The 23,246-nt window shown below is 37.9% G+C and overlaps 5 protein-coding genes across 5 annotated transcripts in view; all 5 read right to left on the reverse strand.

The window, feature by feature from the left end:
• LOC106945900 (lactase-phlorizin hydrolase-like) overlaps positions 1–3,478 on the reverse strand; it is a 5,049-nt gene extending 1,571 nt beyond the window's left edge. The window contains exons 1-6 of the mRNA XM_015029905.1: positions 3,248–3,478; positions 1,599–3,152; positions 1,245–1,510; positions 697–987; positions 423–621; positions 40–242 (exon numbers count right to left, since the gene is read on the reverse strand). Of these exons, the coding sequence (XP_014885391.1) occupies positions 40–242; positions 423–621; positions 697–987; positions 1,245–1,510; positions 1,599–3,152; positions 3,248–3,422 (2,688 nt within the window). The 5' untranslated portion in view covers positions 3,423–3,478. The remainder of the gene's footprint in view (positions 1–39; positions 243–422; positions 622–696; positions 988–1,244; positions 1,511–1,598; positions 3,153–3,247) is intronic.
• Positions 1–6,798, reverse strand: part of arhgap15 (Rho GTPase activating protein 15) — a 21,336-nt gene extending 14,538 nt beyond the window's left edge. The window contains exon 1 of the mRNA XM_015029906.1: positions 6,696–6,798. Coding sequence (XP_014885392.1) covers positions 6,696–6,709 — 14 coding nt within the window. The 5' untranslated portion in view covers positions 6,710–6,798. The remainder of the gene's footprint in view (positions 1–6,695) is intronic.
• An 865-nt stretch (positions 6,799–7,663) lies between these two features.
• On the reverse strand, positions 7,664–22,395 carry LOC106945899 (lactase-phlorizin hydrolase-like). The gene is made up of 13 exons (XM_015029903.1): positions 22,090–22,395; positions 13,172–13,488; positions 12,437–13,076; positions 10,788–12,341; positions 10,416–10,684; positions 10,044–10,334; positions 9,759–9,957; positions 9,439–9,641; positions 9,248–9,354; positions 8,873–9,004; positions 8,559–8,782; positions 8,221–8,457; positions 7,664–8,122 (listed from the first exon to the last, which is right to left on the reverse strand). Exons 3-13 carry the CDS (start codon positions 12,903–12,905, stop codon positions 7,953–7,955), a joined length of 3,855 nt encoding a protein of 1,284 aa, XP_014885389.1. The 5' UTR covers positions 12,906–13,076; positions 13,172–13,488; positions 22,090–22,395; the 3' UTR covers positions 7,664–7,952.
• LOC106945896 (lactase-phlorizin hydrolase-like) lies at positions 13,066–16,821 on the reverse strand. The gene is made up of 7 exons (XM_015029900.1): positions 16,231–16,821; positions 15,779–15,849; positions 14,779–14,856; positions 14,583–14,676; positions 13,929–14,013; positions 13,219–13,583; positions 13,066–13,076 (listed from the first exon to the last, which is right to left on the reverse strand). Exons 1-7 carry the CDS (start codon positions 16,760–16,762, stop codon positions 13,066–13,068), a joined length of 1,236 nt encoding a protein of 411 aa, XP_014885386.1. The 5' UTR covers positions 16,763–16,821.
• On the reverse strand, positions 18,451–22,539 carry LOC106945897 (lactase-phlorizin hydrolase-like). The gene is made up of 11 exons (XM_015029901.1): positions 22,493–22,539; positions 21,972–22,066; positions 21,610–21,875; positions 20,774–21,064; positions 20,501–20,699; positions 20,116–20,318; positions 19,918–20,024; positions 19,639–19,770; positions 19,260–19,483; positions 18,893–19,151; positions 18,451–18,605 (listed from the first exon to the last, which is right to left on the reverse strand). Exons 1-10 carry the CDS (start codon positions 22,537–22,539, stop codon positions 18,901–18,903), a joined length of 1,815 nt encoding a protein of 604 aa, XP_014885387.1. The 3' UTR covers positions 18,451–18,605; positions 18,893–18,900.
• Positions 22,540–23,246: the final 707 nt, after the last annotated feature.

Genomic DNA, 23,246 nt, shown 5'->3' on the forward strand with positions numbered 1-23,246 from the left:
ACAAGGTTTTCTGTTAAACAGTGACAGAACAATATATACCTCAACCACACTTCGTGCAGCTTCATAATCCTCTTGCTTGTAGGGGTTTCTGGGTTCTGCCCAGTCCGCATTTACAGTGATGGAGACCATTCCATTTTGTGAGGCTCTGTATTTGTCATTGTAGACATGCCAGGCTTCTGCATGGGCTTTGATTATGTTGTGACTTACAATGTAAGGAAGAGTATCTGGTCGGTCACTGAAACCTGAAAAAACACAAAAAAAACTGATGTTGATTTTCTAATGTAGATGTAATTCAGACATTCTGCCAGTAAATGCAGAATATTTTCTTACTTAGAAGTACTACATTGACAAAAGTCTGACCTTCGATATGTTGAAACTTTCTAAAAATAAAATGCAGTTCTGGTTTAGAATATTATACATACCTGGGGCATGTGTGCCTTGGACATGGCCTAATATTGCTATTATGAAGGGCTCATTGAAAGTGATCCAAAGTTGCACTTTGGGACCAAGATTCTCAAAGAGAACATCTGCATAATCCCTGAATCGTTCAATAATGGTCTCATTTTCCCAACCTCCAACGTCCTGTAGAGCTTGTGGGAGATCCCAGTGGTACAAAGTGACCTGATCCAAAAGAAAAACAGTTCGTAACAAAGGTAAAACATTTTTCTTAATTAATATTTTAGGAGAGTTACTTACTTGAGGTTGAATGTTTGCAGCAATAAGGGAGTCCAGCAGTTTCTTGTAGTAATTTAGACCAGCCTGATTGATGTATTTGGTAGTACCGTCAGGCAGGATCCTTGGCCAGGACACGGAGAAGCGATAGTGAGACACCTTGACTTTCTTCAGTGCAGCAATGTCATCTTCCATCTTATTGTAACTGTTACAAGCAATGTCCCCAGTGTCATGCTGAAGTATATTTCCAGGAGTGTGTGTAAACTTGTCCCAGATGCTGAGACCTTTTCCACCTTGTCTCCATGCCCCTTCAATCTGTAAACAGGAAAATCAGAACTGAAGATGTGTCTAATTTCTTGTTGCAGAATATCTGGAAGGTTTTTTGTGTGGGGTGGCAAAAACAAGGACTAAAACCAAAATACAAAGGAATACATTTATTGACCTTTTAACCTCTGGTTTTAATTTCCAGATCACCATTGTGATATCAGTCTGGGTAGTTAACCTGACATGAACTTGATTTGATATAAGTGATAACAGCATTTGGATTATATCTGTCATGGAAGATTTTTTACCTGGTATGATGCTGTTGCACTACTCCAAATGAAATCCTTTTTGAATTCTCCATATAACATCTTTTCATCATCTGGTAATGAAAAGCCATTATCCTTCATAATATTGTAGTAGAGATGTGCCGAAAACTTAGGTATTCTTGGTCGGTGTATGTTATTGAAATCTATGTAGTGGAGACCAAACCCTAACTGGTACCCATGGAAGAACTGAAAAGAATCCATGAGATATGTTGCATAGCCTTTCACCTTGACACCATCAAGTTCATATGCTGTTAAGATAGAGGTAAAAATTAAAAATTAGTTGTGAATGATCAAGACATTGTAATATACTACATCTTTTGATATTTATTACTGTACCTTTAAGAGCCTCATCAATATAGGTTTTGTAAAGAAATACTCTGTCAATATCATCATACGCATATTCCATAGGAGTAGAAACTGAATTTTCAGTAATGTAAATATCTGGATCTCCATATTCTTCCTTGATCCAGTTGAGGAGCCTTCTCATGCCAAATGATACAGCTCTTGTGAATTCAATTGCTGTTGTTGGTTGATCAGTCATCTCTTCTTCTGTATAGTCTCTGTCATTTTGATAGGATGGTGGCAAAATTGCACCTGTAACATGGGTTACTATTCTAGAAGTGTAGTGATTCACACAGAACATATCAGCAGTTCCTTTGATCAAGTTCTTTTCCTCCTCTGTGAAAGATGGGAGTCTTGATGTTTTAAGACCTTGGAGTTCACTTTTGACCAAAACTTGGGCTTTCAGGGCCTCTGGATAGTCCCCATTCTTGAAGATTGGGTGGGCAAACCAGCCCAGATGGAACTGCATTGCACGGTCAGCAGCAACAAGATCACGAGGGACATTGATGTCTTTAGGTTCAACCCATTCAGCATTGAGGGCAATGGAAACCATACCTCCTTGAGAAGCGCGGTATGTCTTATCGTATGTGTGATATGCTGTAGCATGAGCTTTTATTAAGTTATGTGCAACTTCGTATGGTGCTGTTCCTGGCTCCTCCATGTTTGGAGGGATTTGTCCAGTTCCATATCCTAGCCATGCAAGTCCTTGAGGGTCATTCATGGTCATCCAGAATTTTACTCTGTCACCAAAGGTGGCAAAGCAGAAGTCACAATAATCATTAAAAATGTCAATCATCTGCACATTCTGCCAGCCACCAATGTCTTGTAGAGCTTGCGGGAGGTCCCAGTGATAAATTGTGACCATTGGGGTGATTTTTCTGGCCAAGAGGCCATTAATAAGTCTGTTGTAATAATCAACACCCTTTTGGTTCAGGGATTCACGTCTACCATTGGGAAAGATTCTAGACCATGACAGAGAAAATCTATATGACTTCACTTTCAAGGCTTGCAGCATGTAAAGGTCTTCTTTAAGTTTATTGTAACTGTCACAGGCAATGTCTCCAGTCACATTATCAGGAACACCACTACCTGGGGTCTGAGTGAATGTATCCCATACACTGGGTCCTTTCCCCTCCGCATTCCATCCACCCTCAATCTGGTAAGCTGAAGATGAGACGCCCCATAAGAAGTCTTGTGAGAAATTGCCATAGTGATACATTTGTCTGTCAAACTTTTTCTGTGGCGTAAATTTTTCCCAGACAGCCTTTGATGCCGATGGGACCTCTGAGGGTGGCAGTGGGGTGGAGCGGCGAGGTGGTGATATTTTCACACCTTCAAAATGATCTTGTTTGCGTGAAACAAAACCATTTTGCTCGATGATCTGAGCAAAGAAATATGCTGATTGTTTTGGTGTTCTTGGTCTGTTTCCATCTTCAAAATTTACATGATGTAGTCCAAATCTTTCACTGTACCCTTTATTTCCCTCAAATCCATCCATAAGTGATTGCACTGTGAATCGCTGCACATCCACTTTATCGATTTCAATGGCTGTAAAATGAAAACAGAAGACAATATTAAACAGTTATGGTTGGTTTCTTTCTGCTAAGCAGATGGCAAATAATACAGAAATTACAAGCACTAACCTTTTAGGGCCTCACTGATGTAACCCCTCATGTACTCTATTCTGCTAACATCATTCAGGGTGTCTCCACTGTCATTTGTTGGCATGCCATTCCCAGTTATGTAAATGGGCAGATTGTTAACTGCTAGATATTTTGTTTTAATGTGGTTCAGAAGAGACCGTAGCCCCTCCGGCATGGAGTAGATCCAGTCTGATGCTGTAGCAGGCCATGAGGGGTCCACTTTAGCCTGGAAGTCTCCAACTCCTTCAGGACCAGGGGTGCACCCACCTACACTGCTGCTCACTAAACGGGAGGTATAATGATTCAGACCAAAAAAGTCAGATGTTCCCTTGATCCTCGCCTTCTCTTCTTCAGTGAAAGCTGGAAGCACTGCTGGCGCAGATGAGGGACACTCTTTAGCTTTGTTTGCAATCTGTGTTTTGAGAACTTCAGGATAATCCCCATCTATGAAGATAGGATGGGCAAACCAGNAAGGTGTTTGTTAAAAAAAAAAAAAAAAAAAGTTAAAAAAAAATAAAAAAAAAAAAAAAAAATATATATATATATATATATATATATATATATATATATATATATATATATATATATACACACACCCAAAATATATATATTTTGTGTGACTCAACCTGACCCTTGAGTTTCGGCCACATACAATTTTAGCATATTAGCTGTTATATTATTAATAGTTATATTAATAGTTTATATTTTCCGCAGGTGCAATGCAGATCAACACAGAAAGTACAAAAGACAAGGATGTCGATGTCACCCAGATTAAATGGATATTAGACAAAAGAAAGACAGAAATTAAAAATTACAGCAGACATTATTAGTTTGGAGATGACACCAAAAAAGATGCAGACCCAAACAGTCTACATTTTAATGAGATGACAATGGGTCTTTTAACAGCGTTCAAATGAGGAAAACATGAAGTGACAACGTCGAGATACTCGCCTCATATTTTTAGTTCACACAACAGACATTTTAAATCATTTTAGTAAATCTTGTGGTTTCTTGCGGTTCTCTCACTTCAGTGTTGCAAAAAATGTGTAAACATTAAACTGTGTAGGTTACTGAACAGTAGAGGCTAAATGACGGTTAAATGTGTTGGGAGAAGTGATGTTTCTACTTGTACAACTTAAACTCAAGTTCTCAGTAAAAAGAGATTTATCAGAATTATATGAAGTTTAAAGCAAAACACATCAGTGAAAATAGTAGCAACAACAATAAAAACATTTTTGTCTTGTTTTTAAGGAAATGTTTCTTATTTTGATTCAAGTTAGTTTTACAAACCAGACAAAGGTACTTTTTTCAGACGACTAATCACTTTTTCTTTCACTGTAGTAAAAATCTTAAGTTGATGTATCTATAGCTCTAGAACTTTTTAAAGTATAATTTTTGATTACTCTTTCAGTCGTTCTATTATTATATCTGGTCATTTCTTTATTTTCTCTATTTGTGGGTCTTTTAGATTCTTTTTGTATATTCTGGTGCTGCTCTGCTACAAACATTGCACCACTTCAGACAAACACATGAAACCAGACATTTACATAACATTACATAACAAACTTTCCTTTCACTGCCTGACATTGAATCAGATTAAATGTTTCCTGTTTTAGGTCAGGTATAATAACCAAAAGTTTTGCTATGTGGCAAATCTCCAAACAATGAGAGACAGAGGTATTTTAGACGAATTTTGTCGTATCTCCAAAATCAGATTACGTGCATTAATATTACTATTGTTGAAGTTGCCACAAAATAAGTAGAATATAAACGGCGAGGAAGACGGCCTTCGTCTAAAAGCAACATTAAGGCCCGATAAGGCCCAAATCAGGGCAAAAATAAAGATTTCGCACCATGTTCTGTGGTTTGAGGGAAACAAAACTGAAGCACTTGACCATAATGATCATATTTAGATTGAAGGATGGATGTGAGCTGGAGCACAATCCTGACTGTGAAGTATGAGGTAGCATGAGGGTTGCTGCAGGAGGGACTGGTGCACTTCACACAATATAGATCACATTATGGGGAAATAGCATTGTGTGGAAATATTGAAGTAAAACTCTTTAACAATCAGCCAGGAAATTCGATTGTGGTTGCAAGTGAGTGAACAATCACCATAGTACTATCACCAAATTAGTTACGCAGTGCCTTAAAGACAGCAGAGTCATGTTGGAGTGGCCATTAGCTCGATCTCAACCCCACAGAGAATCCGTGGGGAGAACTGAAATGGCATTTTTGAGCAAGAAAACCAACAAACCTGACTATGTTACACCAAGTGCCAGAGAAATTAGCATGAGAAACTTGTTGAAACGTACTCAACATGTCTGTCCCAAATCATGCAGTTAAAAGGCAAAGCCACAAAAAACTAGGGCACTGTGTAAACTTTTGAATAGGAAGAAAGCTTAAAGAAATCTCTCATTATTCTGCCATTAAGGAAATAGAAACCATTCTGTTAACCTAACTGAAGACAGGAAACGTTTATCCTGATTTTCACAGTGATTTTTTTTTATTTGTCATTTTGTGATGTGTCTGTAAACATCTGATTTCAAACTTACAAGAATTTCACCTTTTATAGCAGTGATGTTAGTTTGAGGGCTTTGTTTCCATCTCTGCCCCCAGATGTCCTCAGTTACTGGTTGCATGTTTTTATAAGCATGTTGTCAGTTTATCACTATTACTCATCTCTCTCCTACATCTACTTTTCTGAGAGCTTGTTTGTACTTTTTCGACTCGGTCCATTATGATCAGATAAAGATGCCTTGTCCTGAAGAACATTAGAAAAAGCTCCATAGGTTATGCTGCCGACAGAAGCTATAAGGAAGTAATAAGTGATTTATATTGAGCATCCCAGACTCCCACATGCTGTATATTAATCTTTCTGATGCTGATTTTTTTTATTGCATGTTAAAGTAGAATATTGGATTTATTTATTTGATCAAAATGTATTTAGCTTTGAAGTAAATGTTATTAACAGTGCCTTTTCCTCCTTCATAAAATTAAATTTGTTCATCTTGAATCTGATAAATAATTTATAGACGCCAGGAACACAACAATGATCCGTTCCTCATAATGGCCCCTGAACTAAGTGAAAGAGAGAAGAGGCTTCATTAACCGGAAACTGACTGAAACCGTCCAAACAACGGAAGCTGATACTTTAGTCATGCATGAGGTCTTTATAAAACAAATTCAAATAAAAACTACAAAATTAAATGATCCTATCGTGTTTCTTCCCCAACAGAAAAATGTAATTCAGAAGCTGACATCAGATCTTTAAGTGTAAGAACACTGCAGATGTCTGTGTATGAGGAAATGTTAAACCTGTCAGCATTTCAGTTACACTAAATTTAAATTTTATTTTATGCATCCAGAGGTGACAGTAGATATTTAAAAAAGGTCTTTTGAAGATATAAGAGTCTAGAAGCTGAAGAGTTGAGTTGAGCAGTCTTACCTCGTACTCGCCATCCCCGTATGTGCAAAATGTAAATGAAGAGACACAAATAGTTGAGGCCTAACTCTTAGAGGAAGTATGATTCATCACGTGGCTTCTTCAAACCAGCCGTCTCTCAAACTGCTGCAACCTCCCCATTTCCTGCAAACGCAAAAACATTTAACCTCATTCTCCTGAGACTAGACCCGAACCGCTTCCCTGCATCTATTAGATCTGACTGATCATCACCTGCAGCTACACAGGTTTTATTAAAGGTTTGACATTATCTATGAATTATTTGCTGAAGGTAATATTTGAATTAATTTGAATTCAGTGTCTTCCCACAAAATAGCTGCTGTCTCTGCAGGAACTATCCAGCAAAAGTGCTTCTTTACAAAATGTAGTTTTTATTTTCTGCTGAATTATATTGTCTTTTGATAGAACTGGTCAAAAATAATAAACTTGTACCAGTACTGCTCTGCCCTCTTGTGGACAGTCTGTGACACACAACCTCAATATTGTTAGGATAGCAGGGCAGGACGTGTTTACCAATCTAAAACTGAATAAAAGCCACCCCAATTAAGTAATGTTGCCAACACCTGATATCTATGTTTTTTTAAGGGCTATTACTTATAATATTTAAAGTTCTGTTGCTCTGGAATGTTTACATTTTCACGTTTTGAAAAATGTGGTGTTTCCATATTTTGCCTGTGTTAGTGCTTTTAAAAAAATAACAGCCAGGATGACTAAAATTGCTTACAAAAAGACATGAACTTCACAACAGTTATATCCGTATCACCCACTATTATTGGAGTATAAAATGAACAATGTTACATTTTGAACATCTAGCATAATAATACATATGATACCTAGCTTCCCACTTGTTGCATAGCAACATGCATCATTTTTGTAGCAACAAAAATTAAAGGAAGCACAATATCTGTAGAACACCATAACTGTCTTTGTTGTCTTTATTAAATGTTACATATCTTAATTAAAAATGTCATATTTGAACACTCTAGTTGAATGTTTCAAGACACTTTATCACACTTCTAGCTATATAAACATTTGCATACAAAAACATTTTAATATCAGTTTACTTGTGTTGTAAAAAGCCCATTGAATTAAAATAATTGAATCATCCAAAACATGCAGTGTTAGTTGCAATATTACATGTTTGTTGATTATGGTTTTTTATGTAGACTTTACAAATATTCACATAAATGCTAAAATAAATGTCTGAATGGTAGTTACAGGTACAATTTCAACTTTATGATTTTATTTTGATCGTCTTTTAGTGAGAAAGAAACCGATGGACAAACAAATGGCTCCAGTTGCTGCCACAAGCAGCAGAGCAAATGTAGTGTTGAGTCCGGTTTCAGCTTCTTCAGCGGATAGCTCTAGACCCAGAAAGTTCACTGAATTGTCATTTTCTGGAGCATTTGTTGCTGAAAAAAATAAGTTTTAGGTAAAATTTAAACTATATTTTTTCACACGGTTATCAAAGACATATATTACCAAAATGTTTATAATCTTCTACAATTACCTTCAGGTTCAGGCTTCAGACAATCGTGAGGTCCTGATGCAGGGTCGGGAAACCCATTGCAGTTGATGATGGTGGAGAAGAAAGACACAGATTCCTTGGCCACTCGAGGCACATTGGGGTCAGAGCGATTGACATAGAAAAGTCCAAATCTCTCTGAGAAGCCAGTGGCCCACTCCAGGTTGTCCATGAGTGACCATGCTGTATAGCCTTGGACATCCACATTATCAAGCTGGTAAGCTGGAAGAACATAATTAATCTTTTTATGATAGAAATAATAATTATTTTTTATTTTGTCCATCATAGAAAACATAGTATGTTCAATTAATTTCTTTTAATACCTTTCAGCACTTGGTTAATATATTTTTCATAAAAGTAACTCCTGTGAGAATCTTTAAGATCTGTGGGCCCACGCTCTGAGACCCCATTCTCAGTGATGATAATCGTAGGATTTCCATACTCCTTCTTAATAAAGTTCAATATTCTGCGCAACCCAAATGGTGTCATCTTCAGCCAGCTAGAACCAGAATCTAGCCAGGTACGATCAACATAGGTCCCTGCACCCCTATGGATAGTCCAGAGTTCACGTGTTTATTTAAATTTTAAAACATATTCAATGCACGTTCTCAATTGCTATGTGTAAGTTCTTACTCACCTATCTGCATCATAATGCTGAAGATTTCCATACTCAACAGGGAATCCCAGGACAGTGGTGTAATGGTTGAATCCAAAATAATCATGGGTTCCCTTAATTCTCTTTATTTCCTCTGGGGTAAATTCAGGTAGCCTGGAGAATATAAAATTGACTTTAATTTAGGTGGAAAATTGGTTCTCTAAAGTTTTAGCTTCAATTTAAACCAAATGGGAAAAGGGAATCCCGTGGAACATACAACACAAACTAGCTTTTGGAAATCACAGGTTGCAGAAAATTAAAAAAGGTATGTGGTCAGATATACACTAGAGGTGTTAAAAAAATAATATATCTAGCAGAGCTGATAACAGTAGTTTTTCTTTGGTTTTTTTGTGGTACCGTGATTTAGTCAATCCGGCTGCAAGACTGCGTTCCCGAATGATTGTCTTCATCATTTCACTGTAGTCACCATTAAATATGGGATGGGCAAACCACCCAATGTAGAACTGCACAAAGATGCACAAATCATCAATGTCTCAAAACAGAAGAACAATAATATTTTGTGAAGAATGTGACAGGACTTGGTTTACCTGTATTATACGTCTTGCTGCGTCAATGTCCTCTTGCTTATAGGGGTTTCTGGGCTCAGACCAGTCAGAGTTGATGGTGATAGAGACTTTTCCATTCTGTCTAACCCGATATTTGTCATTGTAAAGGTGCCATGCTTCAGCATGAGCTTTGATAAGGTTATGAGCAACAATGTAGGGAAGAGTACCTGGACGGAAACTAATACCTGAAAAAACAATCTGGGTTAGATGCAGTTAGTCTTCCTGTCTTTGGCGTTTTTCTTACTCCTTACCACCACAAAATATTTTTTATTTTGTTAGGGCACACTGCAAGAAAACCATACCTGGGGCGGCTACTCCGTATCCATGTCCAATCATTGCTACGTTATATGGCTCATTAATGGTGATCCAAAGTTTCACTCTATCTCCAAGACGGCTGAACATAACATCAGCATAATCCCTGAATCTTTGGACAATAGTGTCATTCTCCCAACCTCCCACATTCTGCAGAGCTTGTGGAAGATCCCAGTGGTACAAAGTTATCTGAAAGAAAATAAATAAACACTTTTGAGTATTTGGATATATTTGTTGTAAACTCTATATCGGGGAGCAAAACAAGCTAAACTTACATGAGGCTGGATGTTTGCAGCAAGCAACGCATCCACCAGTCTGTCATAATAGCGAAATCCAACCTCATTGATGTGATTTGTTGTGCCATCAGGAAGTACCCGCGTCCAGGATATAGAGAAACGATAATGGTTAACCCCAAGTTGCTTCAATATAGCAATGTCTTCATCTATTTTATTGTAACTGTCACAAGCGATGTCCCCATTGTCACTGTCAAAGATTTTGAGTGGCGTGTGAGCAAATTTATCCCAGATGCTGAGACTTTTTCCATCAGCTCTCCATCCACCCTCAATCTAAAAATAGTAAAGGAAGAACAATAAACAAAGGGAACAAATTTATTTCAAGACAAATAAATTTGGGTTCTCTCATCTTACCTGGTAAGCTGCCGTGGCACTACTCCAAAGGAAATCCTGAGGAAACTCTCCATACAGCATCTTCTCATCTTCTGTTATGGGGAAACCATTGTCTTTCATGAGTTGGAAGTAAAAATGAGCTGACAGCTTGGGTGTTCTTGGTCTGTTTGGGTCAGTGAAGTCGACATGGTAGAACCCATAGCCAACTGTATAGCCATTTAACCACTCAAAGGAGTCCATGAGAGATGTTGCTGTGTAGCCTTTTAGCAATACTCCATCTAGTTCATAGGCTGTAATTATGAGAAACATAAATATAAATGAATGATCAAGACTAGAATCAAGTACAGTATGTCAGCTTCAAAATGTTATCCAAAGCATTTGAATATAAGGTACCTTTAAGAGCTTCATTGATGTAAGTCTTGTAAAAAAACACTCTGTCAATGTCATCCCAAGACGTTTTTGCTGTTGTAGCCCCACCATTATCAGTTATGTAAATTTCAGGGTCTCCATACTCTTCCATGATCCAATTCAGGAGTCTCCGTAGGCCCCATGATACAGCTCTCTGGTTTTTGATGGCTGTAGCTGGTGAACCACTATCTTGTTCTTCTGTGAAGTCCCAGTCATTTTGATAGGAATGTGGAGACAGCAGACCCGTGATATGGGTTACTAGCCTGGTGGTGTAGTGATTCACACAGAACATGTCAGCAGTTCCTTTGATCAAGTTCTTTTCCTCCTCTGTGAAAGATGGGAGTCTTGATTGTGAAAGACCTTGGAGTTCACTTTTGACCAAAACTTGGGCTTTCAGGGCCTCTGGATAGTCCCCATTCTTGAAAATCGGGTGGGCAAACCAACCCACGTGGAACTGCATTGCACGGTCAGCAGCAACAAGATCACGAGGAACATTGATGTCTTTAGGTTCAACCCAATCTGCTTTAAGGGCAATGGAAACCATACCTCTTTGAGAAGCGCGGTATTTGTCATCGTACGTGTGATATGCTGTAGCGTGAGCTTTGATTAAGTTATGTGCAACTTGGTATGGTGCTGTTCCTGGCTCCTTAATGTTTGGAGGGATTTGTCCAGTCCCATATCCTTGCCATGCCAGTCCTTGAGGGTCATTCATGGTCATCCAGAATTTTACTCTGTCACCAAAGGTGGCAAAGCAGAAGTCACAATAATCATTAAAAATGTCAACCATCTCTACATTCTGCCAGCCACCAATGTCTTGTAGAGCTTGCGGGAGGTCCCAGTGATAAATTGTGACCATTGGGGTGATTTTTCTGGCCAAGAGGCCATTAATAAGTCTGTTGTAATAATCAACACCCTTTTGGTTCATGGATTCACGTCTACCATTGGGAAAGACTCTGGACCATGACAAAGAAAATCTGTATGACTTCACTTTTAAGGCTTGCAGCATGTAAAGGTCTTCATCAAGTCTATTGTAACTGTCACAGGCAACATTTCCATTTACATCTTCAGGAATTTCACTACCTGGCTTCTGAGTGAATGTATCCCATACACTGGGTCCTTTCCCCTCCGCATTCCATCCACCCTCAATCTGGTAAGCTGAAGATGAGACGCCCCATAAGAAGTCTTGTGAGAAATTGCCATAGTGATACATTTGTCTGTCAAACTTTTTCTGTGGTGTAAATTTTTCCCAGACAGCCTTTGATGCTGATGGGACCTCTGAGGGTGGCAGTGGGGTGGAGCGGCGAGGTGGTGATATTTTCACACCTTCAAAATGATCTTGTTTGCGTGAAACAAAACCATTTTGCTCGATGATCTGAGCAAAAAAATATGCTGATTGTTTTGGTGTTCTTGGTCTGTATCCATCTACAAAATTAACCTGGTGAAGTCCAAATCTTTCACTGTACCCTTTATTTCCCTCAAATCCATCCATAAGTGATTGCACTGTGAATCGCTGCACATCCACTTTATCGATTTCAATAGCTGTAAAATGAAAACAGGAGACAACATATAAAATGTATGGTTGGTTTCTCTCAGCTAAACAGATGCCAAGTATTAAAGAAAAGATAGGCACAAACCTTTTAGGGCCTCACTGATGTAATCTCTCATGTACTCTATTCTGCTAGTGTCATTGAAGGTGTCATCCGTTGGCATGCCATTCCCAGTTATGTAAATGGGCACATTGTTATATGTTAGATATTTTGTTTTTATGTGGTTCAGAAGAGACCGTAGCCCTGTGGGCATGGAGTAGATCCAGTCTGATGCTGTAGCAGGCCATGAGGGGTCCACTTTAGCCTGGAAGTCTCCAACTCCTTCAGGACCAGGGGTGCACCCACCTACACTGCTGCTCACTAAACGGGAGGTATAATGATTCAGACCAAAAAAGTCAGAAGTTCCTTTGATCCTCGCCTTCTCTTCTTCAGTGAAAGCTGGAAGCACTGCTGGCGCAGATGAGGGACACTCATTTCTTTTCTTTTCTATCTGTGTTTTGAGAACTTCAGGATAATCCCCATCTATGAAGATAGGATGGGCAAACCAGCCTAGCATAAACTCGAGGTAGCGCTCTGCAGCTGCCTTATCTTCAGGTTTGTTAGGATCAGGTGCCTCTGCCCAGTCAGAGTTTAGTGCAATGCCTACTTTCCCTCCCTGTGTCTTTCTGTAATTGTCATTGTAGACATGCCAGGCTTCAGCATGGGATTTCAGTATATTATGAGTGACCTGTAGAAATAAGAATTAAAAAGTGAAGGGTTATAGCCTACACAAAATTTAGACATGTTTGAAAGGTTTTGATGTGGTGATACCACTATGTTTACCTGATAAGAAGCAGTCACATAGTCTTTTATTCCAGGAGCATGCTCACCAGTCCCATGTCCAGCATGGCTCACCACCCAGGGACTACTGAATGTGTTCCAGCTCTTGACCCTGTTTCCATATCTATGGAAGCAGAAGGCTGCATAGTCTTTGTAAGCTGCAACAATGGACGGGTTGGTCCATCCACCCTTGTCTTGGAGAGCCTGAGGCAGATCCCAATGGTAGATAGTGGCAACAGGCTGTATGCCAGATTCAATCAGAGCATTGATCAGATTGTCATAGTAGAGAGCTCCTTCTTCATTCAGGCTGTCTTTGTAACCTGAGGGGAATATACGGGCCCAGGAAATGGAGAACTGGTAGGTGTTGACTCCAAGACCTCGCAGGAGGTAGACATCTATATCAACTTTGTTATAACTGTCACAAGCAAGATCAGTGGTATGATTTGCAAAAGCTTGACCTTCATGACCAAAATGATCCCAAATAGTCTCTCCTTTTCCCCCTTCCAACCAACCACCTTCAACCTTGAAAGATTCTGATGACGTTGCCCATTGGAAACCCGGGGGAAATGTTTTAGTGAGGAGGTCTTTATCATCGCTGGCTTGGTCTCCAAATTTATGCAAGATGTTTTCATAACTCGTCCTGAATTCGTGCCTGCTGATTAAATATTTGGAAATAAGAAGTTTTGGGGAAAGGAATGGAAACTATTAAAATTATAAGGGAAAAGGTCAAACCATATAAATCTGTAAAAACATCTATTACCTGACTGGAGAATCCTGCATGTCCAACTCATCCAACACATTCTTCATGTCACATCCCATAATATTCAGACTGTTGGTCCATAAAACTGTCACAATACAGGTGAAATGAAAGGACAGAAATATTTTTGACATATGGCTTAATTATGGAGTCCTTCCTTCAAATGACCAATTTAAGAGTAATCTGTTCAAGTTTAGCAGTAAGGCTTTCACCTCAATGTTATCTAATCAGTTTTTGTTATTATCCTGCAACAATCATAGCTTAAGCCATAAATATTTACTGGCCTTGCTGTAAAGCTCCAAAGTTTTTCTCCACCATGCAAATAGTCTTCCTTGTGGAACTTGACTGACTGATAATAAAAGGCTGATTTTGCACTAGTTACTGTTATAAAATGACACTACTTAAAAGGTAAATTTTTGTTCTGTAAAAAACTACCACATTGCAGGTATTTAGAGTTTAACCATTAAGCTTGTTCCTTTCAAACATCACAGAAAGAATGTTATGAACACTCTTTATTTTCTACCTAATAATTGCTTAGGTTCAAGGGTAATAATTAAACACTCACCCTGTGTAAAATGTCCAACAGTAGTAATTTAATTAATGCTATTGATAATTTAGAAAGAAGCTATAAAATGTGTTGACCAGCGTGATACCTACCTTGTAATAAATCTCCAAGAAGCTGGTGTTCACTCGGGATACAGTCACGAACTGGCATCTTATATAGCAAGATTGGCAAATTTCCAGTAGATGTCTAGAACACAACATTGCAACATTGTATATTTATATTTATAAAGATAAAATGCAAACAAGAAAATCCACAATGGTCCTAAAAACATTAGAATGTTTGCAGTACCTGCAAGTTTCTCAACTCTTGTGCAAAACTCTTTGAGGAGGCACAGTTATATTCAAGGTTCACGGATAAGAAATCCACCTGTGCCAAACATACAATAACACATGAGAGTTGTCACACACCAATAATACAAAAAAAATCAAAATACCACACTAAGACTTGTTGTACTGGGGGTAGCAAATGGAAATGTGCTTGTTTTTCTTTGCTTTCTCTGAGGGGAAATAACCAAATTACGGCTGCCTTTTATGTTCTCCATGGGTTTAAGTCAGTTTAGGTTTTTGGTTTGTGACCAATGAATGGACTGCATTTAATACAGAAAACTTTTAACTTTTTTTGGCAACTATTAAGGTTTTTGTAAAGTCAAGGCTCAATACTCAAGCTACAAATTCTTAAAATAAAAAGTTAAAGGGTCCTCAGGGACCATTGTCCTACATGTTTCTTGCTACTGCACATATTACCTACATGTTTGGATGATTGTCAGGCTTTTGCAGAACTTGATGGCATGCTGTGAATGCTGTGCAGTCACTTGAATCAGATGTACTTGAATAGAGAAATACCTAAAGCATCCAGCACAGTGGTGCCTGAGAAGCAGGCTTGGAAACCACCGGCACAAGCAGGTGAAGAGCATCCTAAACCAACTCATAATTCTCCACCATTCATCAGGCAGATAAGAGGCACACAAGTTAAGTTAGGATCCCAAAGAGACTTTTGACTGTCAGACACAGGACACATAAATACACTGGCTGAATATATATTATTATTCTAACATTTTCTAATGATATTTATTAATTAAATCTACTTATTCCATAAATTTTAGTTCTTTGACAATTAGTGCCAACTAACTTTCATTGTACTGTTTTGTGCACACAATGGCAGTCAATAAATCTTAGCTATATTATGTTCTATATATTGCAAAAAGGAGTAATATTGTCATTGTTTGAGATTAAGTTTCGTTTTAGGGCAGTGGGACCTGATGTGCACTGTAAATACAGAAGAAGCTTACATTTGTGAAAGCTTTAAGATTGGAAAGTTGATCCACATGTTTTGCATTCAGCCCAAATGATAGACGTCTCCCTGTATAGAAAAAATGACAGGAAGAAAACCTATTAACACTTCATGTAATATATTTAATCTTTCTAGCTGATGATTGCAGAAATTCAGGTTTTGGAAAGACTGCTTAGGAGATATCTTGATGCAACTCACATGGACTGATTACTGAGATAACGTGGAAAAACATTCTGTGTTATCAGCTAAGTAGTAAAGTAATATCACTGCGGCCAATATCAGCTGACTGTGAAACAATTTTCTTGATAAGTTAAATCTTAGTCATAGTAAAAACAAAAAATTTACAAATTTAACATGGCTGGAAATTACAATTCAGTCTAGAAAACATTATATAAATATGTACAAACAAAGAATATTAATCAAGACAGGAAAGGACTGGAGTTCATATACCTTCGTATGGAAAGTTTTGATGATAAAACTCATGAATCTTCTTGTTGAGCTGAAGGATATTTTGGAGAGGAGTGGGACCATCTACAGCTGGTCCTTCACGCAAAATCTCATCCAGGTCACTAAATGTCACCCATGAGTTTGCCAATTGGCCAAATTCTCTCAAAGCAAACTCAGCATACTGCTGAAACTTGTCTAGCAGCTGCTGACTTTTCCAGCCTCCATACCTGGACCTCAAAGAGTCTGGAACTGTTGATCCATGAAGAATGACGAGAGGCTGCAAGCCCTGCTCCTGCAAGTTCTTCAGCAGGGTCTTGTAACACCTTGCTACAGCCTGTTGAGGCTTGCTGGTCAGGCCCGTAGGAAGAAGTTTTGCCCATGACAGTGGCACTTTGAAGTGGGTCACTCCTTTGGTCTGGAGGTACTTGAAATACTGCTTGGAAGCTGCTGGTATGGGATGACTGCAGTCAAAGACATTTTCCTCACTGCTGGAGGTTCTGTGATCCTTCTCAGTCAGAGGGCCAGCAAGAAGCATAAAATTGTCTTCTCCATTCACCTGACTGCTCCAATCACCAGTCACACATAAAAAATACAGACACACAACCCACAGCAGCCTGTTCATTGTGACTCGTGAAAACCAGTCTGAATGTCAACTGATCGCAAAGCTATTTAGACAACATTTTGCTCTCATATCATTGTTGCACAATTAGGGTTTGATAAGTGTTTTATTGCAGTTTTATGATATACTCAGACTCTGGACTCATCCAATTGATAACATCCTAATGTTGTTTGAGGAACCTAAAATGTGCTGCTGCTAGATGCTTATTAAAATGTTAACTTAGGGTTACTGCAGTGTGACCACTGGACTAGTTTTACGTTTTCAGTTTGAAATATAGCCACTGGTAGCATTTGCTAATAGCTATTTAAACAATGAAATTGTTGTTAATAAGAAACAGCTTCAGTTTAGTTGATGCATGGCTTCCACCTTAAGTCATGAACTTCTTGGGTTGTCTCTGTGCCAATGCTCCAAACATTCCGTTATCCCTTTTAGCTGCATTTGGAAGATAACCAGAACCCTTGTGTAGCAGGAGTGTACATTTTTAAGACAATCACTGTCTAAATACTATCTAAAGATAGTCCAGGAACACAGATAAAACATTAAGCCACAATCAGGGACCTAAAAGTTAAGACAACTCTGTCAAGGGACTAGCTAATAATTCTTGATGCTTTACAGCAGATGACAGTCATCTAAACTAGTTGTGTTTGCTGCCATCTGCTGGATTTACATCTTACAATCCTTCAATTTGAAATTATTCTTAACTAGGTAATTGAAATTGAACTTAGTTGGGGGTTTTTGTATTAAAAATGACAGATTGAAACAGTGGGATTTGTTTTTTCAATACTATTAGCTTATGAGCTGTTCATAAAGAAAGCATGAGGAGCAGGGGGAGACAAACTGATATGGAGCAGTAAAAAAAGAAAACCACACAAAGTCAGACATTATCTCAAAATAAATGAAAAAAGTAATATAGTTGCAGGGAAACAGATTGTGTACAAAATCAAAACAGCAACAGTGTGGTTCGTTGCAATAAGTTTATTGAACAGAAGCTTCATAGGACAAGTAGCAGAAATCAGATATTAGTTGGCTTTTATGTTGTGCTTTCTTCCAGTTTGTCTCACAAAAATTAGATAAATGGTTCTTGATGTTACAATAAGTTAGTATGACAGTGACTTGGTCAGTGTTTTTTATATGGTGGTAAAAAAAATTTCACAAGTCACAAAATATGCAAAAACATTCTACCGATATAATAGGCAGAACTAATCTAGAGTTTTGCACACAGTTGACATGGGTTTCACCAGTAATTTACTTCAGTTAGCTTAAATTTAGTTCACACAAGAAAATCATCATAAAGAGGCACAAAAATAGTTTAAATACCACAAATAGTGCAAATGGAAAAAACTGGGTCCCCTCATCTTGACCTCCCAGTAAGCAATAAGTTCTCCTCTGCACCTTTGGTTGTATAGATAAATTATATTATTTTAAATATAGAACAGCGACAACATACAGTGTTCAAAAACTCCAAATTCTCTGTTGAAAATTGTGGTTTTGCAAAATTCAGCCCTTTAAATTTAAATATGGAAATCATACATATCTGCATTAAAGATGGAAGTCAAGCTGCAATCAGAATCTCTCTTCCTCCCTCAATTAACTCTACAATTTTCTACTGGAAACAATCCAACAGCCACACAAATTGTTCCAGCAAGTGCTACAATCAGCAAAGCAAATGTTGTGTTAAGTCCGGTCGCGGCATCTTCAGAGGAGAGGCTCATACCCAGGAAGTTCACGTTGTTGATTCCAGGAATTGCCTCTTTTGTTACTGCAGGGAGAAAAATAGACACTTTATTAATAATAAATCACAGTAATGTGAACCTAAATTTTGTATTATTAACAATGCATTTTGAAAATCTTAAAATAGATTATTTGATAAGCTTGCTTGTGATAGTAAAGTTGCATACTTATACTGCTGGGTATAATTTGAACAGTGAAGTTGATCTCAGTTCAAGGTAGATATGTCCAACTAAGTATTCTGACAAGACAATTTTTGATCTGACCTGAAATCAGAGCATCTCAATCATTTACTTTCCAAACACTGAATCTGTTTACCTTCAGGCTTAGGGGTTAGCAATTGTAGGGTTAGGGTTCCAACACTCATGAGGTCCAGATGCTGGGTCAGGAAACCCGTTGCAGCTGATGATGGAGGAATAATAGGACACAGAGGCTTTGGGGGTTCGAGGCAGATCAGGGTCTGTGCGATTCACATAGAAAAGTCCAAATCTCTCTGTATAGCCAACACCCCATTCCAGGTTGTCCAGCAGAGACCAAGCAGTGTAGCCAATAATATTGACGTCGTCAAGCAAATAAGCTGCAGAAAACAGAAAATTCATTTGAGCACACAAGTTGGTCCTACATCTTAACTTATGTAAGTTTCTAGGTTGAATATACTCCATATGCCATGAAGTTGTTTTAATACCTTTCAGCACTTGGTTGATGTACTGTTCATAATAGTATTTCCTGTGAACGTCATTGAGATCAACTGGCCCATTTTCAGAGACACCGTTCTCAGTGATGATAATTGGAGGATTTCTGTACTCTTCCTTGATGAATTTCAGCAATCTTCGGAGACCAAATGGTGTCATCCTCAGCCAGACAGAACCGGTTTCCAACCAGGTCCGATCACTAATAACCACCACACCCCTGTGACAAGTGAATAATTATGTAATTTAGAGTTTAAGTTAAAAACATGGACACTTTTTCAAGAATATTTAGGAAAAATGTGATAAGAATATATAGTGATGATTTCCACATGAAGTTGATTTGAAATTGCTTTGTGACAAAGCTAATGGCCTTACCTGTCTGCCTCAAAGTGTTGAAAAGATCCATAATCTACAGGGAATGCCAAGACACTGCAGTAATGGTTTAATCCGAAGTAATCATAAGTGCCATTAATTCGCTTAATTTCCTCAGGAGTAAACTCAGGAAGCCTTAAGAAGAAAAATTCAAGAAGAAATTATAGGAGAGAAAACATCAGTGGATGTAGTCAGTATAAAACAAACTTAAGAAGACCCTTCATAAGTATTCATGTATCACAAACCGTGCAAAGAATTTTAATATACAACAAAAGATCGTACCTGGATTTTGTCAATCCACCTGCAAGACTTTGCTTTAGAACAGATTTCTTCACCAGTGGGCTGTAGTCACCATTAAAAATGGGATGGACCCACCAGCCAAGATAAAACTGTGGACAGAATTTGACACACAGCAATCGTCAACTACAACTCCGCTTAAAATATTGTAGTTGTTTTGTGTTATATAATCATAATATATACCTCAACCACATTCCGTGCAGCTTCATAGTCCTCTTGCTTGTAGGGGTTTCTGGGTTCTGCCCAGTCTGAGTTTACAGTGATGGAGACCAGTCCTCCCTGTGAGGCTCTGTATTTGTCATTGTAGACATGCCAGGCCTCTGCATGGGATCTGATTATGTTGTGGCCTACAATGTATGGAAGAGTATCTGGTCTGTCGTTCAAACCTGGAAAATATAAAATTAAATATGGTGATGCAGAGTTTATCATGCAAGTATAATTAAATATACATGTTTGAAAATGCAGCCTATTTTCTTCCTTAGGAGTTCTACATTGATTAACGTCCATTAGTCTGACATCTACCATGCTTAGCATAAAGTATAATTCCAGTTAAAAATACCTTACATACCTGGGGCATGTGCACCTTGGACATGGCCTAATACAGTTATTATGAAGGGCTCATTGAAAGTGATCCAAAGTTTCACTTTGGGACCAAGATTCTGAAAGAGGAAATCTGCATATTCCTTGAATCTTTCAATGATTGTCTCATTTTCCCAACCTCCAACATCCTGCAGAGCTTGTGGGAGATCCCAGTGGTACAAAGTGACCTAATCCAAGAGAAAAACAGTTGGTAAAAGAGGTAAAACATTTTTCTTAATTATTATTTTTGATAAATACTTACTTGAGGCTGAATGTTTGCGGCAATAAGGGAATCCAGCAGTTTCTGATAGTAATTTAGACCAGCCTGATTGACATATTTGGTAGTACCGTCAGGCAGGACCCTTGGCCAGGATATGGAGAAGCGATAGTGAGACACCTTGACTTTCTTCAACGCAGCAATGTCATCTTCCATCTTATTGTAACTGTTACAAGCCACATCCCCAGTGTCATGCTCAGATATTTTTCCAGGGGTGTGTGTAAACTTGTCCCAGATACTGAGACCTTTTCCATCTTCTCTCCATGCCCCTTCAATCTGGAAAGAGAAAATCTCAGATTTTCAGTGTCTACGGTTTCATCCTTTGGGGATTACACATATAGTGAATCAGTAAATAGAGCTGACCTCTGTTTTAGCTGATAATATATGCTGTATACCACTTTCAAATCTAAATTTAGACTTAATTTAGAATTTGTTTTAGGTAAATAATAATCCCAATTTAACAGCAAGAAAGTTTGACGTTGTATCTGCTCTTAATATTCTTATTCACTGATAGCCCAAAGCAAGAATGCTTGAGCATAATACTGGAATTGTGTAATTTCAGTATTATGCTAATTTGTGAGTCAAATTAGTATTGTTATGGGCTAGTCAAAACCAGTGATTAGAAATCGGTGATGAGAATCCTATCAACTATTATAAACTGTTTATTCTCAAAAAAAAAAAAAAAAATGCAACAATGAGGAAACACCTTCCTGAAACCAGTTGAATACAAACTTCCATTTTGGGGATTTAACTTTATCTCAACATTGATTTGACAATAAGTGATAAAGATATTTTAATATTTGTCATGTAAGCTTTTTTACCTGGTATGATGCTGTTGCACTACTCCAAATGAAATCCTTTTTGAATTCTCCATATATCATCTTTTCATCTTCTGGTAATGGAAAACCATTGTCCCTCATAACATTGTAGTAGAAATGAGCCGAAAACTTGGGTGTTCTGGGTCGGTTTGGGTTATTGAAGTCTACGTGGTGCAGACCAAACCCAAAGAGGTAGCCAAAAACGAACTGAAAAGAATCCATGAGATATGTTGCATAGCCTTTCACCTTGACTCCATCAAGTTCATAGGCTGTTAAGATAGACATAAGAAAATAAACAGAAATTAGTTGTGAATGAGCAAGACATTGTAATTTACAACAAACATTTTTGATAATTATTACTGTACCTTTAAGAGCCTCATCAATATAGGTTTTGTAAAGGAAGACTCTGTCAATTTCATCATAAGCCCATTCCCTGGGAGTGGCAACTGAATTTTCAGTAATGNTTCAGGCTGTCTTTCTGACCTGAGGGGAATATACGGGCCCAGGAAATGGAGAACTGGTAGGTGTTGACTCCAAGACCTCGCAGGAGGTAGACATCTACATCGACCTTCCTGTAGCTGTCAGCAGCTGTGTCAGCATTATGATTATTAAAGGCTTGGTTTTCATGACCAAAGCGATCCCAGATGGTCTCGCCTTTCCCTCCTGCTGCCCATGCACCTTCAACCTTGAAAGACTCTGTGGATGTAGCCCATTGGAAGCCAGTAGGGAATGCTTTAGTGAGGATAATATCTTTTTCCTGAGCACTTTGTTCACCATTTCTGCTGAAATGTGCTGTACCACTTTAAAAAATTAGAAGATCAAAGATAAATAAGAATGAAAAAGCTGTCAATGTATTTGTAATTGTTTTACTTAAACTACTTCTTACCTGTCTACGGCATCCTGCATCTCCAGCTGCAGCAACACATCCTTCATGTCGCATCCAATAATATTCAGATCATCTTTCCATAAGACTGTTTGAGAGAATGACCGTCTTATGACATTGCAATAAATCCAAGAATACTTTTCCTCAATTGTGATATTTTAAGGTGAGTTATTGCACTTTTCACTTTATTCAAAACATTTCATTCACTAATAATCCTTTACAAATCCTTAATTCTTAAGCCTCATTAAGGTACTCTAATTATGTTGTCATTTTTCTTTTATTTCATGTTTGTTTTCAGGTGTCATTACATTATAAAATAACATCTGGAGAGAAATACTGAATAGTAGATACATTTCAAGATAATTCTATTGCCTTTCATATCTAATGGTCTTTTTTCTTTATCAAGTGTGAACGTTACAACATCAGTGTTGTAGTAGCTTTAGAAAATATGGCCCTTATAATTGTAAATGGTGGGTTGCCATTAAAAAAGAAAAAAATTTGTACATATGTTGTGTAATGCTTCATAAAAAGTTGTTACTCCATTATGAAAAGTAATTGTAGCAAAATTGTTTTCACTGATTTTAATTATTAAATGAATTTGCAATTTTGACTTCTCTGCTCAAGTTCTTTTACTTTTTGCCTTTACACAATCTTGTTTTTAATCTGTTGATCTTAAGGTGTGATGCTGATACAAAGACCCATTTATTACATTAAAGGTAATGATTTACAAACTAAGCAAAACAGCTCAGTTATAATT

The sequence above is a fragment of the Poecilia latipinna genome, unplaced genomic scaffold (genome assembly GCF_001443285.1).
Source record: "Poecilia latipinna isolate Pla-1442-1.1 unplaced genomic scaffold, P_latipinna-1.0 Scaffold167, whole genome shotgun sequence".
Taxonomy (NCBI): domain Eukaryota; kingdom Metazoa; phylum Chordata; class Actinopteri; order Cyprinodontiformes; family Poeciliidae; genus Poecilia; species Poecilia latipinna.

What these genes read in the sequence shown, in the direction of transcription:
- LOC106945899 (XM_015029903.1), bottom strand. Translation starts at nt 12,905, where the DNA reads ATGCTAGGCTGGTTTGCCCATCCTATCTTCATAGATGGGGATTATCCT. An exon ending in CATCAGTGAGGCCCTAAAAG is followed by an intron (nt 12,342 to 12,436) that starts GTTTGTGCCTAT and finishes TTCATTTTACAG; the next exon opens with CTATTGAAATCGATAAAGTG. An exon ending in TATTAACCAAGTGCTGAAAG is followed by an intron (nt 8,458 to 8,558) that starts GTATTAAAAGAA and finishes ATGTTCTTCCAG; the next exon opens with CTTACCAGCTTGATAATGTG.
- LOC106945896 (XM_015029900.1), bottom strand. Translation starts at nt 16,762, where the DNA reads ATGCTTCTTGCTGGCCCTCTGACTGAGAAGGATCACAGAACCTCCAGC. An exon ending in ATCTTAAAGCTTTCACAAAT is followed by an intron (nt 14,857 to 15,778) that starts GTAAGCTTCTTC and finishes TGTTTGGCACAG; the next exon opens with GTGGATTTCTTATCCGTGAA. An exon ending in AAGAGTTGAGAAACTTGCAG is followed by an intron (nt 14,677 to 14,778) that starts GTACTGCAAACA and finishes GTTGTGTTCTAG; the next exon opens with ACATCTACTGGAAATTTGCC.
- LOC106945897 (XM_015029901.1), bottom strand. Translation starts at nt 22,539, where the DNA reads ATGAAGGATGTGTTGCTGCAGCTGGAGATGCAGGATGCCGTAGACAG. An exon ending in CCAAGGTGCACATGCCCCAG is followed by an intron (nt 20,319 to 20,500) that starts GTATGTAAGGTA and finishes TATATTTTCCAG; the next exon opens with GTTTGAACGACAGACCAGAT. An exon ending in CATCAACCAAGTGCTGAAAG is followed by an intron (nt 19,152 to 19,259) that starts GTATTAAAACAA and finishes TGTTTTCTGCAG; the next exon opens with CTTATTTGCTTGACGACGTC.